At 42.4% G+C, this 20,113-nt stretch overlaps 1 protein-coding gene across 7 annotated transcripts in view; it reads right to left on the bottom strand.

Moving 5' to 3' along the window:
• The window catches only part of DLG2 (discs large MAGUK scaffold protein 2), a 1,022,754-nt gene that overhangs the window by 463,729 nt on the left and 538,912 nt on the right, over positions 1-20,113 (bottom strand). For all 7 annotated transcript variants that reach the window (XM_075266199.1, XM_075266200.1, XM_075266207.1 and 4 more), the window contains one exon: positions 7,858-8,022. In XM_075266199.1, coding sequence (XP_075122300.1) covers positions 7,858-8,022 — 165 coding nt within the window. The remainder of the gene's footprint in view (positions 1-7,857; positions 8,023-20,113) is intronic.

Here is a 20,113-nt window from a genome sequence, read left to right as displayed (position 1 = left end):
ATATAACTACTATAATACTGCTCCTATGTACAAGAATATAACTACTATAATACTACTCCTATGTACAAGAATATAACTATTATAATAATGCTCCTATGTACAAGAATATAACTACTATAATACTGCTCCTATGTACAAGAATATAACTACTATAATACTACTCCTATGTACAAGAATATAACTACTATAATACCGCTCCTATGTACAAGAATATAACTACTATAATACTCCTATGTACAAGAATATAACTACTATAATACTGCTCCCTATGTATAAGAATATAACTACTATAATACTGCTCCTATGTACAAGAATATAACTACTATAATACTACCTCCTATGTACAAGAATATAACTACTATAATACTGCCCCCTATGTACAAGAATATAACTACTATAATACTACTCCTATGTACAAGAATATAACTACTATAATACTACTCCTATGTACAAGAATATAACTACTATAATACTGCTCCTATGTACAAGAATATAACTACTATAATACTACTCCTATGTACAAGAATATAACTACTATAATACCGCTCCTATGTACAAGAATATAACTACTATAATACTCCTATGTACAAGAATATAACTACTATAATACTGCTCCCTATGTATAAGAATATAACTACTATAATACTGCCCCCTATGTACAAGAATATAACTACTATAATACTGCTCCTATGTACAAGAATATAACTACTATAATACTACCTCCTATGTACAAGAATATAACTACTATAATACTACCTCCTATGTACAAGAATATAACTACTATAATACTACATCCTATGTATAAGAATATAACTACTATAATACTGCTCCTATGTACAAGAATATAACTACTATAATACTGCCCCCTATGTACTAGAATATAACTACTATAATACTATTCCTATGTACAAGAATATAACTACTATAATACTACCTCCTATGTACAAGAATATAACTACTATAATACTGCTCCTATGTACAAGAATATAACTACTATAATACTGCCCCCTATGTACAAGAATATAACTACTATAATACTGCCCCCTATGTACAAGAATATAACTACTATAATACTGCTCCTATGTACAAGAATATAACTACTATAATACTACCTCCTATGTACAAGAATATAACTACTATAATACTGCTCCTATGTACAAGAATATAACTACTATAATACTACTCCTATGTACAAGAATATAACTATTATAATAATGCTCCTATGTACAAGAATATAACTACTATAATACTGCTCCTATGTACAAGAATATAACTACTATAATACTACTCCTATGTACAAGAATATAACTACTATAATACTGCTCCTATGTACAAGAATATAACTACTATAATACTGCTCCTATGTACAAGAATATAACTACTATAATACTGCTCCTATGTACAAGAATATAACTACTATAATACTACTCCTATGTACAAGAATATAACTACTATAATACTGCTCCTATGTACAAGAATATAACTACTATAATACTACCTCCTATGTACAAGAATATAACTACTATAATACTGCTCCTATGTACAAGAATATAACTACTATAATACTACTCCTATGTACAAGAATATAACTACTATAATACTGCCTCCTATGTACAAGAATATAACTACTATAATACTGCTCCTATGTACAAGAATATAACTACTATAATACTGCTCCTATGTACAAGAATATAACTACTATAATACTGCTCCTATGTACAAGAATATAACTACTATAATACTGCTCCTATGTACAAGAATATAACTGTTATAATACTGCCCCTATGTACAAGAATATAACCACTATAATACCGCTCCTATGTACAAGAATATAACTACTATAATACTACTCCTATGTACAAGAATATAACTACTATAATACTACCTCCTATGTACAAGAATATAACTACTATAATACTACCTCCTATGTACAAGAATATAACTGCTATAATACTGCTCCTATGTACAAGAATATAACTACTATAATACTACCTCCTATATACAAGAATATAACTACTATAATACTACTCCTATGTACAAGAATATAACTACTATAATACTGCTCCTATGTACAAGAATATAACTACTATAATACTGCTCCTATATACAAGAATATAACTACTATAATACTACTCCTATGTACAAGAATATAACTACTATAATACTGCCCCCTATGTACAAGAATATAACTACTATAATACTACCTCCTATGTACAAGAATATAACTACTATAATACTACTCCTATGTACAAGAATATAACTACTATAATACTGCTCCTATGTACAAGAATATAACTACTATAATACTGCCTCCTATGTACAAGAATATAACTACTATAATACTGCCCCCTATGTACAAGAACATAACTACTATATACATACATGGCACTACACATACACGGCATGTTATTGTCCTGATATTACGATGATATTACATAGGACTGCAGATGGCGATATATTCCTTATCAGACAATGCAGCAGTTTGGCAGATCACACTCCGGCTCAGCTTCATCTCTCAGTGTAGGTCTGAGCTGTATTCTTATTACTAGCGGTATAAATCATAGACACAGCTCATTATTTCGCCGCCATGTTCAGGACTAGTCAGCACTGCTGTCATTTATGTGAAGTGAATACAAAATATTACCCAAGGCCGGGATATGGACAAGTGCACACAGTCAGCTGTTTCTTCCTTGCACCTACATCAGTTATGTCACCGCTGATGTCGGCCATGGAATCCAGTATCAGAATCCTTCTTTTTTAGTACAATCTCTATACGCTCCATCGCTGTGTATAACGGTCTGACTATTGCTGGGGGTTAATGTCTATATAAACCTGCCAAATGTTCTACTTCCACTGCTTCTAAATGTAGAAATGACACAACAGTTTGCAAAGTGACTTGTAGGTATTAAGAGTCCAGAGAGCCTGAGATCACATCGACACGTCTGCACCAACTTACTGACGGTCTCCTGTAAACAACGTTTTTTTTTTTTTCTCCACAGAATCCCACAGTATATCGGAACAGCAGCTACAAAACGGATGGTCGACTCCAGTGGTGCATTACAAACAAGCATGTAGCAAAATAATCCCCAAATACAGGGGTCAGAAACATAGCACTCAACCCTCCTGGATTCAGCGGGACAGACCTGGATTTTGGGTCGTGCCATGCAATCCCGTAGGGCAGGAGGTATATCTGCATCCAGAGAGTAATGGGCAGCCCCCAGCTCCTGTGCCCCCGGGTGCTCCAGCCTCGGGAGGTGTTAGTGCAGTGTGATGACATCACTCACAATGTGCCTAAAGCTGCCTGAAAATTCCAGGGACCTTTGGCAGAGTATGAGGGACATTAAACTGTGCGGCAAATGGAGGGGGTGTTAAACTGAGGGTGCACCGAGAGAGAGACTTATAGTGTGGGGTCAATGACAGGAGAACATTATAATGTGAGGGCATGTAATATTAGGGTGACTATAGGACGCAGCGCAGCGAGCCCTTGTCCCTCATTCTGTCTTTTGAAATTTGTGAGGTATGCAAAAAGGTTTAGCAGGGGCGTAACTAGTAACTAGGGAGATACACACAGTGATGTCACAGTACAGAGATAATACACACAGTGATGTCACAGTACAGGGATAATACACACAGTGATGTCACAGTACAGGGATAATACACACAGTGATGTCACAGTACAGGGATAATACACACAGTGATGTCACAGTACAGGGATAATACACACAGTGATGTCACAGTACAGGATAATACACACAGTGATGTCACAGTACAGAGATAATACACACAGTGATGTCACAGTACAGAGATAATACACACAGTGATGTCACAGTACAGGATAATACACACAGTGATGTCACAGTACAGGGATAATACACACAGTGATGTCACAGTACAGGATAATACACACAGTGATGTCACAGTACAGGATAATACACACAGTGATGTCACAATACAGGAATAATACACACAGTGATGTCACAGTACAGAGATAATACACACAGTGATGTCACAGTACAGGATAATACACACAGTGATGTCACAGTACAGGATAATACACACAGTGATGTCACAGTACAGAGATAATACACAGAGTGATGTCACAGTACAGGGATAATACACACAGTGATGTCACAGTACAGGGATAATACACACAGTGATGTCACAGTACAGGATAATACACACAGTGATGTCACAGTACAGAGATAATACACAGTGATGTCACAGTACAGGGATAATACACACAGTGATGTCACAGTACAGAGATAATACACACAGTGATGTCACAGTACAGGGATAATACACAGTGATGTCACAGTACAGAATAATACACACAGTGATGTCACAGTACAGGATAATACACACAGTGATGTCACAGTACAGGGATAATACACACAGTGATGTCACAGTACAGGGATAATACACAGTGATGTCACAGTACAGAATAATACACACAGTGATGTCACAGTACAGGATAATACACACAGTGATGTCACAGTACAGAGATAATACACACAGTGATGTCACAGTACAGGATAATACACACAGTGATGTCACAGTACAGGGATAATACACACAGTGATGTCACAGTACAGGGATAATACACAGTGATGTCACAGTACAGAATAATACACACAGTGATGTCACAGTACAGGATAATACACACAGTGATGTCACAGTACAGAGATAATACACACAGTGATGTCACAGTACAGGATAATACACACAGTGATGTCACAGTACAGGGATAATACACACAGTGATGTCACAGTACAGGATAATACACACAGTGATGTCACAGTACAGGATAATACACACAGTGATGTCACAGTACAGGATAATACACACAGTGATGTCACAGTACAGGATAATACACACAGTGATGTCACAGTACAGAGATAATACACAGAGTGATGTCACAGTACAGGGATAATACACACAGTGATGTCACAGTACAGGGATAATACACACAGTGATGTCACAGTACAGAGATAATACACAGAGTGATGTCACAGTACAGGGATAATACACAGTGATGTCACAGTACAGGGATAATACACAGTGATGTCACAGTACAGAATAATACACACAGTGATGTCACAGTACAGGATAATACACACAGTGATGTCACAGTACAGGGATAATACACAGTGATGTCACAGTACAGAATAATACACACAGTGATGTCACAGTACAGGATAATACACACAGTGATGTCACAGTACAGGGATAATACACACAGTGATGTCACAGTACAGAGATAATACACACAGTGATGTCACAGTACAGGGATAATACACACAGTGATGTCACAGTACAGAGATAATACACACAGTGATGTCACAGTACAGGATAATACACACAGTGATGTCACAGTACAGAATAATACACACAGTGATGTCACAGTACAGAGATAATACACACAGTGATGTCACAGTACAGGATAATACACACAGTGATGTCACAGTACAGAGATAATACACACAGTGATGTCACAGTACAGGATAATACACACAGTGATGTCACAGTACAGGATAATACACACAGTGATGTCACAGTACAGGATAATACACACAGTGATGTCACAGTACAGGGATAATACACACAGTGATGTCATAGTACAGGATAATACACACAGTGATGTCACAGTACAGGATAATACACACAGTGATGTCACAGTACAGGATAATACACACAGTGATGTCACAGTACAGAGATAATACACACAGTGATGTCACAGTACAGGATAATACACACAGTGATGTCACAGTACAGAGATAATACACACAGTGATGTTACAGTACAGGATAATACACACAGTGATGTCACAGTACAGGATAATACACACAGTGGTGTCACAGTACAGGGATAATACACACAGTGATGTCACAGTACAGAGATAATACACACAGTGATGTCACAGTACAGGATAATACACACAGTGATGTCACAGTACAGGGTTAATACACACAGTGATGTCACAGTACAGGGATAATACACACAGTGATGTCACAGTACAGGATAATACACACAGTGATGTCACAGTACAGGGATAATACACACAGTGATGTCACAGTACAGGATAATACACACAGTGATGTCACAGTACAGAGATAATACACACAGTGATGTCACAGTACAGGATAATACACACAGTGATGTCACAGTACAGGGATAATACACACAGTGATGTCACAGTACAGAGATAATACACACAGTGATGTCACAGTACAGAGATAATACACACAGTGATGTCACAGTACAGGATAATACACACAGTGATGTCACAGTACAGAGATAATACACACAGTGATGTCACAGTACAGGGATAATACACACAGTGATGTCACAGTACAGAGATAATACACACAGTGATGTCACAGTACAGAGATAATACACACAGTGATGTCACAGTACAGGGATAATACATACAGTGATGTCACAGTACAGGGATAATACACACAGTGATGTCACAGTACAGGGATAATACACACAGTGATGTCACAGTACAGAGATAATACACACAGTGATGTCACAGTACAGAGATAATACACACAGTGATGTCACAGTACAGGGATAATACATACAGTGATGTCACAGTACAGCTGGGGTAACCATGACTGTCCATAGCAAAACATTGAATTGGGTCACATTTAATATTTCACTCCTTTTTCAAAGCCCCCAGGGGCATCTTATGTTTAGTGACCTCTGATGGACAACTCCAGTGGTGCAATGCAAACATACAAGTACTGCAGTAATCCCCAAAAACTGGAGGTCTAAACATAGCTCCCAACCCTCCTGGATTCAGTGGGACAGACCTGGATTCTGGGTGATGTCCTGCGGTCCAGGTCGGCAGAAGGTATGTCCCGGATTCAACTCATCTGCATCTGGTGAGTAGCGGACAGCCCCCAGCCCCTGCCTCACCACTGTGCCCCATGTGCTCCGGCCTTGGGAGTTGTTAGTGCCTGAAAGCCTGCCGGAGCCAGGAGAGGTAAGTAACAGTGTTTTTATGTTTCCTCACCACTCCTAGCCCTCTGATCATTATACTGAAGGTCTGAAAAGACCCCCCTGAGTATAATGATAGTGTTTGTGGGGTTTTGGGTCTGCGGCCTCACTTGCCAATCCCGGCCTGTGCTCCCCCTCCTGCAGAGGCAGCCATGAGCAAGAGCCAGGATCGGTAAGTAAATAGGGCCCGTTACCGGCTGAGGTAGCAGTTGCCACCCGGCTCCCTAATGCTCCAGTAGTTACGTCCTTGACTGTATGGACCTAGTGTACCATCATGAGAAGGTATCAACCTGATCAGATTGTATTAGCCTGCAGCCACCACTAGGGGGAGCGGAGCATCTTACTACATACTGTGTAATTGTATTCAATGTATAGATGCATGTAGTTAGCTCCCTCTAGTGGTGACTGCACGGAGCCTGAATCTTTTAAAATACATTAACCCCTTCCTGCTTCTATTACACAGCTGGACCCCGGGACTAGTTCTTGGAGTTGAAAAATACCCCAACCCTGATGGATTGCCCCCTCATAGGCCATGATCAATCCCCGTAAACATGTGTCTATATTTTATTAGTTCACCTTGTCTCCCCAAAAAATAGAAATAAAAAGTAATCTAAAAAATAGTACACCCACTTGGTAACATAATAAAACTGATATAAATCTGGTATCGCCGTCATGATAATGGCCGACCGGACAAAGTTGCCAGGTCATATATAATGCAGAGGGAACGCCGTAACAACAAAATGCAATAGAAATAAATGAACATTCATATTATCCATCCTGCTTACAGACGGCGCCCCCTACAGGGCAGGATCTGGTATTGCACCCTGTACACAGGACCCAGTCCCGGACACTTACCTTTAGAGGAGATATATGCGATTGCATCACATAACCGTGGACATTTTCTATTTGGGACAGGTTCTTCTCAGACACGTGGACGAGCTCAGGGCCTTTCATATCATGGGTTAGTCTTGGCAAGGAATGGTCATGTGGAGGGGTGTCCTCATCTTGGTAACGGTATTTCTGGGGAAAAAAATGGACAGGGTGAGTTCACATCTCGCCATGACTGGTATGAATTAGTACTGACTTATAGTGTAACCCTACTGATATATAAGGCGCTGTATGGCCAGCCATAGGTGGATAGGAAGCTCGAGCCTAATGCAATTTGTTTTTAGTGGGTGCAGTTATGAAATTTACCACTAGATGGCAGCCTAGGACATCCTATATTAAGGCGCACAAGATTTCCCTACAGCTCCTATGTATTACTTAAAGGGATCCCATCATTAAAACGTTTTTTTTTTTTCACTACCCCATAGGAATAGCCTTAAGAAAGTCTATTCTTCTCCTACCTTTAGATGTCTTCTCCGCCCTGTCGTTCGGTATATAATCCGGTTTCGCTGGTGTGGAAATGAGTAGAGATGAGCGAGTACTATTCGAAACTCCAGTAGCATGCACCCATAGGAATGAATGGACGTAGTCAGCACGCAGGGGGTTAAGCGGCTGGCCAACCTGCAAAGTCTGCGTGCCGGCCGTTTCGAATAGTACTCGCTCATCTCTACAAATGAGTTCTCTCACAGCACTGGGGGTGGTTCTTAGCACTCAAAAAGCACTGGGGGCGACCCCAATACTGCGAGAGAAATCTCCAGCACTGCCTCCATCTTCTTCAGGAACGGATCTTCTTCACGTCTTCTTCCGTCGGTGGCTTCAAACTTCTAGGCCTCAGGCAGCTTACTGCGCATGCCTGCTGGCCACAAGAAAATGGCCACTTACACAGTATTGTAAGCATCCAGCGGGCCTGCACAGTCGGCTTTGCCCTAGGCCCGAGGCCTAGAAGTTTGACCTCCAGCGCCAGAGGAAGACGCGAAGAAGACCCGTTCCTGAAGAAGATGGAGGCGGCGCTGGAGAGTTCTCTCGCAGCAGTGGGGATGCCCCCCAGTGCTGATTGAGTGCTAAGGACCACCCCCAGAGCTGCGAGAGAACTCATTTGCATCCCGAAGTAAACCAGATTATATACTGAACAGCAGCGTGGCGAAGACATATCAAGGTAGGAGAAGAATAGCCTTTCGTAAGGCTATTCCTTCGTGGTAGTGAGAAAAAAATTAATTTCAATGATAGGATCCCTTTAAAGGGAAAGTATCACCAGAATATGACTATATATATATACATATATATATATATATATATATATATATATATATATATATATATATTATTGCAATTTTCACTGTGGCTACTAAACCTAATAAGACTGACATCTTTAAATTCTGTAGTGTTTTGTTTTCTTTGTTGCAGGAGTGTCCTCATTTACATCACAGGCAATATTACAATGGATAATAACACCTCTATAGATGACACCACTGACCCATCACTGCTTACAATAGATGATGTCACAACTTATCCCCTCCCCCTCCCCTGCACAGAGCATGTCTAGAAAAGCAAACTCTCCTATGGGTCAATGAGTTAGCACCACTGCCTATGGCCATGAGACTGCTGTAAAGCAGATCACTAAATGCTGTAAACAGAAGCTCAGGCAAGATGGCCCCCCCATAATCATGTACCAAAAATAGAATTAAAAAAATCTACAATCAGAAAATGGAAACAGATTAGCTAAAAGTGAAATAAATCAATAAATAATTGGTGATTTCTTTTTATGGGTAAGTCAGAGTCCTTCCTTACCTTTCCTCTCGGCTCTAAATGACCAGCTTAGAAAAATATGTAAAAATTTTGGCATCAGGTATTGGGAAAGGCAAATATTTTTTGAAGCTGGTCTTCTCGTGCCTCTCCTCTCAGGATACCGTGACCACAAGCAGAAAGGTAAGGAAGGACACAGGCCATAGGGCTGGGCCGCTACAATGGCTACCGTGTTCCTCATACAATACAACAAAGCAAAGCCTGGACGGACAAGTTTATAATATCCACAAAAAGAAAAAGAGCATTGTACTTCATGTAAATGTTACAGCACACCATGTGGTTCAGAGTGGTATTGCAATTCAATTTTTTGTTACAGCACACCATGTGGTTCGGAGTGGTATTGCAATTCAATTTTTTGTTACAGCACACCATGTGATTCAGAGTGGTATTGCAATTCAATTTTTTGTTACAGCACACCATGCAGTTCGGAGTGGTATTGCAACTCAATTTTTTGTTACAGCACACCATGTGGTTCGGAGTGGTATTGCAATTCAATATTTTGTTACAGCACACCATGTGGTTTGGAGTGGTATTGCAATTCAATGTTTTGTTACAGCACACCATGCGTTTCGAAGTGGTATTGCAACTCAATTTTTTGTTACAGCACACCATGTGGTTCGGAGTGGTATTGCAATTCTTTTTTTTTTTTTTTTTTTTTTTTTTAATCTTTAGGCATTTGATAGAGAAAGATAATATTTCCTTCTCTAGTCCCATATACATTTTTGATCCTGATGAACTACAGGATAGGTCAATGGTATCGGATCTGTAGGGCCGTGACACCCGGACCCTGCGCACCCCTCATCTGGCTCTTTGGGCAGTGGATGGAGAACATGGAAGTAAGTAATAGGATCAGGGCCGTTTCCCCTTCCTGCCCACTGCTGTAATTTGGACCATTGGATCTGTATGGGGTCCAGGTGTCAGGTCCCCCGTATATCAGATAGGAGACAACCTGGGGGGGGGGCAGTATTACGTTCAGTCTCTCAAAGGTGACAACCAGTAAGGCGATATCTGTATATATATACAAACATAATGGCCAAACCTTTACAAATATAGGTCCCATTTTATACGGTCATCTCATTAGGGTGCAGCGGTAGATCTGCGCCATGTGAGGCCATGGTATAAGCTACTACAGTCACTGCTGCTTTCTCCATAGATTGCAATACAGCATTTGATATTACTGTTACACGCGTTGTTACCTTACGGCCACTAGATGTCGCACTATACACACACAATCCCATAGAGCTGACCTAGAGGCTGCAATATTGGCGTTTAACCAGATAATATTTTGATAAACTGTCCCGCCCGGGATGCGTCAGGGTTTCAGGACTCAAGCTCGCAATAAATTATAGTGACACGGTGACTTGACAATAATAGTTCAATGCCATCACACTGATTCATAGATCTTATAGAGGTGATGCAATGAATGGCTCGTATATCTGTCTTAGGCTCAGGGCCGGCCTTATATTAGATGATGCCCTGTGCGGTGCTTTATCGTAGGTTGGGGCCACCATGAAAATGGCGCAGAGTATGACGGTCTGTACAATGATCATGTTCCTGTGTTTGTCTAAATATCAGTGTTACAAGGTGCTGATAGCGCCGTATACTGTATAGATATATTTCATATACTGCAAAATATGTGTCCTACAGACATAAGGTGCTGAAATACGGTAATGACACAATATAGTGACCAAATACTACCAAATAATTCTACCTTATAGTGACTACATAATACCACCATACGTTCAGCAAATAATATGACCAACTAATACAGCCATATTGTTATCAAATAATACTACCTTATAATGACCAAATACTACCAGTAATAACACCACATAGTGACCACATAATACTACCGTATAATGACCAAATAATACCACCATATAGTGACCAAATAATGCTACCGTATAATGACCAAATAATACAGCCATATACAGTAGTTATCCATCAATACTATCCTATACCAAAGAATACCAATAATACCACCATATAGTGGCCAAATAATACCAGTAATACCACCACATAGTGACCACATAATACTACCGTATAATGACCAAATAACACCACCATATAGTGACCAAATAATGCTACCGTATAATGACCAAATAATACAGCCATATAGTTATCCAACAATACTATCCTATACCAAAGAATACCAATAATACCACCATATAGTGACCAAATAATGCTACCGTATAATGACCAAATAATACAGTTGTATAGTTATCCAACAATACTATCCTATACCAAAGAATACCAATAATACCACCATATAGTGGCCAAATAATACTATCCTATACTGACCAAATAATACCAGCATACACTGAGCAAATAATAGAATATAGTGATCAATAAATACAGCCATATAGTTATCCAACAATAGTACTATATAATAACCAAATAATATCAATAGTACCACCATATAGTTACCAAATAATAGTTAAAAAATAATACCACCATATGGTAAGCAAACAATAGTATCCTATAGTGAAAAAAATAATAATGCTACCATATGGTGACCAAACAATATTACCCTATGATAACCAAACAGTACTAATAATACCACCATATAGTGATATGTGAAATAACACTACCCTATAGTGACATAATATTCCTACCATATGATGACCAAATAATACTACTGTAAAGTGACCAGTAATACTACCATATAGTGACCAAATAATACTACCATATAGTGGCCAAATATTACCAATAATACCACAAAATAGTGACCAAATAATACTACTCTGAGGTGGCAAAATAATACTACTATATAGTGACCATATAGTTGAACTTCCAGAAACCAAGCACATTCAGACTGACAGCCATGGTATAGCGGGGTGTAGTATAGAGTGCGGGGATTATACAGTTTTAAAAACAAGGGGTACATAGTATTTTTGTAGCAGACTCCTGTTATATGGTGTAATGTCCTGGGTGATTGATATCCTATATATCAGATGGATCTCAGCACATTCTACAGAAAGTGTATATGAAGGCCGCGGGCACTGGCAGTATCCAGAGCGGGGGGGAGGTATGATTAATGGCCCCCAGCCCCATAACATGTATAACTCATAACATCACCTTGTCAGGAAAACTATTCAGTGATGGAGAAGAAGAAAGAAGGACGTGAAGAGCAAAGATTCAATAACCAGGATACAGGGAGGGTAGGTATTAAAATGAATCTGTACAGGGCCAAACCTTCTGGATTTCATATAATACATCTATACAATACTAAAGTATAGAAGTCACCACCGGGTACCCAAATAATATATCTACATACAGTAATAGCAAATAATCTCTATAAGATGACAAATAATACATCTATACAGTACAAAATAATACATCTCCAGCTATACAGTGCCAAACAACACCACTATACAGGGCCAAATAAAAGATCTATATAATGAAATTTAATACATCCATACAGTACCAAATTTAAAAAATATATATATATATACTGTGCCAAATAATACATACAGCACCAAATAAAAGATCTATACATTGCAAAATAATACATCTATACAATACTTAAATATAGAAGTCACCACGGGGTACCCAAATAATGTATCTACATACAGTAATAGCAAATAATCTCTTTAAGATGCCAAATAATACATCTATACAGTAAAAAATAACACATGTATACAGTACCAAATAATACATCTATACAGTACCAAATAATACATCTATAGAGTACCAAATAATACTTCTATACCATGGCAAATAATATATATAATATCTGTGATACAAAATAAAATATCTATACAGTGCCAAATAATACATCTCCAGCTATACAGTGCCAAACAACACCACTATACAGGGCCAAATAAAAGACCTATATAATGACAATTAATACATCCATACAGTACCAAATTTTTTTTAAAAATATATACCGTGCCAAATAATACATACAGCACCAAATAAAAGATCTATACATTGCAAAATAATACATCCCTACAGTACCAAATAAAACGTCAATACATTGTCATATAATACATCTATACATAGTGCCATGTAGTACCCAAATAACATGGCGATATAGTACCATAAAATGCTATTAAACAATGTCCAAATATAGTAAAATATTGTGCCTAAATGAATATGCCACATTTTACAGATACACACCATATAGTACATCATTTTCTATATAATACTTGCATAATACAACTATATAGTGCCCAAATAACAGCCCATAATACTTCTATACAATCTCCAAATAACCGTTTTAGGCTGTATTCACACAGAGTAACGCCAGGCGTTTTTTGTGTGCTTTTTGCACATAGCGCCACGTTAACGCCGCGTATACGCCGCGTTAACGCCGGTCAACGCCACCGCAAAATAGCGCGGCGTTAACGCGGCGCTATGTGCAAAAAGCACACAAAAACCGCCTGGCATTACTCTGTGTGAATACAGCCTTATAGTGTTTACACTATATCACCATATGGTGTACAAATAATAGCTTATACAGAACTCATATACAGCACCGTATGCACTTCCATGTAATAACACCGTACAGTTCCCAAATAATATCACAATTTAGTGCCAAATAATATCTCTAAATATTGCTGAATAATGCAGTGACCATAACCGCTATATACAGTGACATATAACCGCTATATACAGTGACATATAACAGCTATATAATACTCAGAGTGCCCAATTACCAAAACTGTGCAGAATTCACATAACACCAGGCAATGCCCAACAGAAATATACCGCACTTCCATAATACTGCCATGTGTTGCCCAAAAAATACCCCCATACAGTGTCCAAAGTAACACTGCTGAGGATCCTCATAGAGTATATGAATTATAGAGCCTGTACACAGCATAATACCCCCTAAGTGTCCCCACAGTATAAGACCCCCTTAGAGTCCGCCACATGGTGTAATGCCCTGTTGGTGTTGCAACACAGTAAAACGCCTAATAGTGTCCTCACACAGTATAATACCACCTTAGGTCCCCCACACTGTATAATGTCCCTTTAGTTCTCCCCACCAAGTATATTGTTCCCACAGAGTATTATGTCCCCATAGTAGCCCTACACAGTATAAATCCCCATTAGTACCTACACACAATATAATGCCCTCATCGTTCCGCAGCACAGTGTAAATTTCCCATTGGTGATGCATGGTATAATGCCCCATTGGTGCCCTTACACATTACAGTTCATCACCATTAGTATCCTAAAACTATATAATGCCCCATTAGTGCTCACCCACTGAATAATGCCCCAACAGTGTCCCCACATACTACAATGCCCCTGCAGTGTCCTCACATACTACAATGCCCCCCGCAGTGTCCCCTCATCCTACAATCCCCCCACAGTGTCCCCTCATACTAAAATGTCCTCGGCATGTCCCCTCATACTACAATGCCCCCATAGTGTCCCCACATACTACAATGCCCCCGCAGTGTCCCCACACACTACAATGCCCCCGCAGTGTCCCCACATACTACAATGCCCCGCAGTGACCCACATACTACAATGCCCCCAGTGTCCCCTCATACTACAATGCCCCCGTAGTGTCCCCACAAACTACAATGCCGCCCCAGTGTCCCCACATACTACAATGCCCCCGTAGTGTCCCCACATACTACAATGCCCCCGCAGTGTCTCCACATACTACAATGCCCCCATAGTGTCGCCACATACTACAATCCCCCTGCAGTGTACTCACATACTACAATCCCCCCGCAGTGTCCCCACATAATACAATGCCCCCTCAGTGTCCCCTCTTACTACAATGCCCCCACAGTGTCCCCTCATACTACAATGCCCCCGCAGTGTCCCCACATATTACAATGCCCCCGCAGTGTCCCCACATACTACAATGCCCCCATAGTGTCCCCACATACAACAATTCCCCTGCAGTGTCCCCACATACTACAATGCCCCTGCAATGTCCCCACACACTACAATCCCCCCGCAGTGTCCCCACATACTACAATGCCCCCATAGTGTCCCCACATACTACAATCCCCCCGCAGTGTCCCCACATACTACAATGCCTCCATAGTGTCCCCACATACTACAATGCCCCCATAGTGTCCCCACATACTACAATGCCCCCATAGTGTCCCCACATACTACAATATCACCGCAGTGTCCCCACATACTACAATGCCCCCGCAGTGTCCCCACATACTACAATTCCCCCGCAGTGTCCCCACATACTACAATTCCCCTGCAGTGTCCCCTCATACTACAATGTCCCCGCAGTGTCCCCACATACTACAATGCCCCCTCAGTGTCCCCACATACTATAATGCCCCCACAGTGTCCCCACATACTACAATGCCCCTGCAGTGTCCCCACATACTACAATTCCCCCGCAGTGTTCACACATACTACAATGCCCCCGCAGTGTCCCCACATACTACAATGCCCTTGCAGTGTCCTCACATACTACAATGCCCCTGCAATGTCCCCACACACTACAATCCCCCCGCAGTGTCCCCACATACTACAATGTCCCCATAGTGTCCCCACATACTACAATCCCCCCGCAGTGTCCCCACATACTACAATGCCTCCATAGTGTCCCCACATACTACAATGCCCCCATAGTGTCCCCACATACTACAATGCCCCCATAGTGTCCCCACATACTACAATATCACCGCAGTGTCCCCACATACTACAATGCCCCCGCAGTGTCCCCACATACTACAATTCCCCTGCAGTGTCCCCTCATACTACAATGCCCCCGCAGTGTCCCCACATACTACAATGCCCCCGCAGTGTCCCCACATACTACAATGCCCCTCAGTGTCCCCACATACTATAATGCCCCCGCAGTGTCCCCACATACTACAATGCCCCTGCAGTGTCCCCACATACTACAATTCCCCCGCAGTGTCCCCACATACTACAATGCCCCCGCAGTGTCCCCACACACTACAATGCCCCCTCAGTGTCCCCACATACTATAATGCCCCCACAGTGTCCCCACATACTACAATGCCCCCGCAGTGTCCCCACATACTACAATGCCCCCGCAGTGTCCCCACATACTATAATGCCCCCACAGTGTCCCCACATACTACAATGCCCCCACAGTGTCCCCACATACTACAATGCCCCCTCAGTGTCCCAACATACTATAATGCCCCCACAGTGTCCCCACATACTACAATGCCCCCACAGTGTCCCCACATACTACAATGCCCCCTCAGTGTCCCCACATACTATAATGCCCCCACAGTATCCCCACATACTACAATGCCCCCACAGTGTCCCCACATACTACAATGCCCCCTCAGTGTCCCCACATACTACAATGCCCCCATAGTGTCCCCACATACTACAATGCCCCCTCAGTGTCCCCACATACTACAATGCCCCCATAGTGTCCCCACATACTACAATGCCCCCACAGTGTCCCCACATACTATAATGCCCCCACAGTGTCTCCACATACTACAATCCCCCCGCAGTGTCCCCACACACTACAATCCCCCCACAGTGTCCCCACATACTACAATACCCCCGCAGTGTCCCCACACACTACAATGCCCCCGTAGTGTCCCCACATACTACAATGCCCCCGTAGTGTCCCCACATACTACAATACCCCCGCAGTGTCCCCTCATACTACAATCCCACCGCAGTGTCCCCTCTCCCTTTGACACTGATATATTACAGTAGGGACAGGAGGGATCGTTGTTGCATTCTTGCTACTCCTGTGTAGACAGTAGGGATGATTGCCGATCCCTGCTGGTGGGGCAAAAGAAAGAGCAGACGGGGGGTCAATCTTTTTCCTGACCACTGAATCTGATAGGAGATATCGGTCCAGCCTACGGGAGGTCCACCACCTGAGCACCCCGTGGCTATATGGTCCTTTGTCCAGTACAGGCTACCTATGGCAGCAGTGCCCAGTTATAAATACCCTCCAGGTCTGTCCCGAACTCCGAGCTGCGCTCATATTTGCCCTCATGTTGTATGGGATCAGTCTAATAGCGACGAGTAAACCGCTCCGAAGCATCAAACTAGCCAAGCGATGGAAAAACGCTTAACTCGGCAGCAGCTCCACCACAGTCACTGTGACATAATGGCTCCCAGCAGTCACCAATTACCATCTCCACTGGATTCTGCCATGAGTAACCCAAGATTAACCTCCGACGTACAGATGTGACCTCAAGCGCTTGTGCAAGGGAAAAGCGTGGAACATATACAATACTAATAACCAGACAGGTGAGATATCCATTGTGCATATAACAAGGTCACTGCTGCAGGCCCAGACCAAGCAACGACTACTTATAAGTCCCGAACAGGGACCTGTAACCCAATGGCATCTATATATAGCAATTGGAAAGCAAGACCAGATATCACCAACAGCAAATCTATATTCTGTATACTGCTGGAAAGCTGACAGTGTGCTGAAATAAGCGCATTGTCGGCTTTCCCGATCTGTGCCCCGGGTAAGGAGCTAGCGGTCCCAGTACAGTAGCTCTTCACAGTCAGAGGGGCGTTCCTGACAGTCAGTCAGGTACGTCCTTCTTAACAGCAGCGCCTATAGTGCTGTACAGTGTGAGCAGGGAGGAACGCCCCCTCCCCTCCTGATAATACTCGTCTATGGACGAGCTGTGTGAGCAGAGGGAGGGGGCGTTCCTCCCCGCTCACACTGTACAGCGCGATCGGCGCTGCTGTTAAGAAGGACGTTCCTGACAGACTGTCAGGAACGCCCCTCTGACTGTAAAGAGCTACAGTACCGGGACCGATAGCTCTTTACCCGGGGCAAAGATCAGGAAAGCCGACAGTGCGCTGAATTCAGCAGTATATAGAACTGCCTGTGCCAAATCGGTGAAAGTTCCTCTTTAATGGTGCAGTCCAAAGGAAGTGACGTGGAGCCGGAAGCGGAGAGCAGCCAGTTTGGGCCCAGATTCTGTGCTGTGAGAACCGGTTAGAGGCCATTGCTGATTTAGGCCACAGTAGAAGGCCTGAGGCACTGCAGAGACTGACAGGAGAAAGCAGCAGTGTTGCTGAGATTGTTCTAGAGACTAAAGCCAGGTTGAGAGACTTTCTATGGACGGCTGAAGCTCAACCAAGAGTTTGCATAGACTGTTTCCTGGAATTGCCTTCCCATGATACCGGATTGCTGTGCGTGTTACAGAGTGCGCCTAAGGCTCCATTCACACGAAGTAACGCCAGGCGTTTTTTGTGCTTATTTTTACGGCTGTAAAAAGACGTTTCCATTGAGTTCTATAGAAAAATGCGTCCGTTTTTTTGCGTCCGTTTTTTTACGGACGTATTTTACTATAGAACTCAATGGAAACGTCTTTTTACAGCCATAAAAATAAGCGCAAAATAAGCACAAAAAACGCCTGGCGTTACTCCGTGTGAATGGAGCCTTACACTGCCATCACTATGTCCACACCTTCACCCAAGACAGAAGCAAGACAGAGTCTGCTGAGTTCCTGGACCCAGGCCTGCACCGAGGGAGCACCGCAGAGAGCTAAGAGACTGTATACATCTGGTACCGTACACTTATCTCGGGGACAGATAGGGCCAGTGTATATCGTGTGTTATTCTCATATTGTTATATGTAACTTAGTTGTTTCCCTTGGTATTTCATGCCCATTTCCCATAAGTAAGCTCTGTTATATACCAGTGAGTGTGCGTCTGTCTCCTAATTGTGGATCCTCGTTACCTGCTGGCCCGGACTTACACCGGGATTGAAACATAAGCTACATACTTTTCGCAGCAAAATTGCCGTTCCACTGAAATTGCAGGACCTGAGATGACATCATCACAGGTTGCTGTCCCGTTGCCTGAATGGCTGCCACTGCTGTGTGGGCGGAGCCATCGGCCCGGCTGCAACTTGGAAAACATGGCGACGCTTGCGAGAGCATCACTTTTCAGACCAGCGTACAGGCAGCTGCGCGACCAGACCATTGCCACCACATGCTCGGTGACTCCACAGCCTCGCAGGGGTAAGCGCTGCAGCCAGGCACACTCTGGCCCCTATAAGCTACTACCACCAGCTGCCGGTTTGCTGGAGCATAGCCGTCACGGCAGAAGCCCCGGGCCACGAACAGTGGTTGCGGGGGGCAAGCCAGGGTGACGCCTGGGATGAGGTGGACGACAGGAGACCGGGGCCGTGCAGGGACACAGGCCCTGCGGGGGAGGGGGAGGCATCGGGGGGGGAGGGGGGCAGGAGGGGCGTCCGGGGGGGAAGGGGGTTTGGGGGATTCCGTGGAGGCCGGGGAGGGGTTTACACATGAAGGGGGACCTGGGAAGAGATACAGTTCTATGAAAAAGTTTGGGCACCCCTATTAATCTTAATCATTTTTTGTTCTAAATATTTTGGTGTTTGCAGCAGCCATTTCAGTTTGATATATCTAATAACTGATGGACACAGTAATATTTCAGGATTGAAATGAGGTTTATTGTACTAACAGAAAATGCGCAATATGCATTAAAC

The sequence above is a fragment of the Leptodactylus fuscus genome, chromosome 2 (genome assembly GCF_031893055.1).
Source record: "Leptodactylus fuscus isolate aLepFus1 chromosome 2, aLepFus1.hap2, whole genome shotgun sequence".
In the NCBI taxonomy this organism is placed as follows: domain Eukaryota; kingdom Metazoa; phylum Chordata; class Amphibia; order Anura; family Leptodactylidae; genus Leptodactylus; species Leptodactylus fuscus.
Note: the sequence above shows the minus strand (reverse complement) of the source record. Positions and strands in the feature narration are given on the sequence as shown.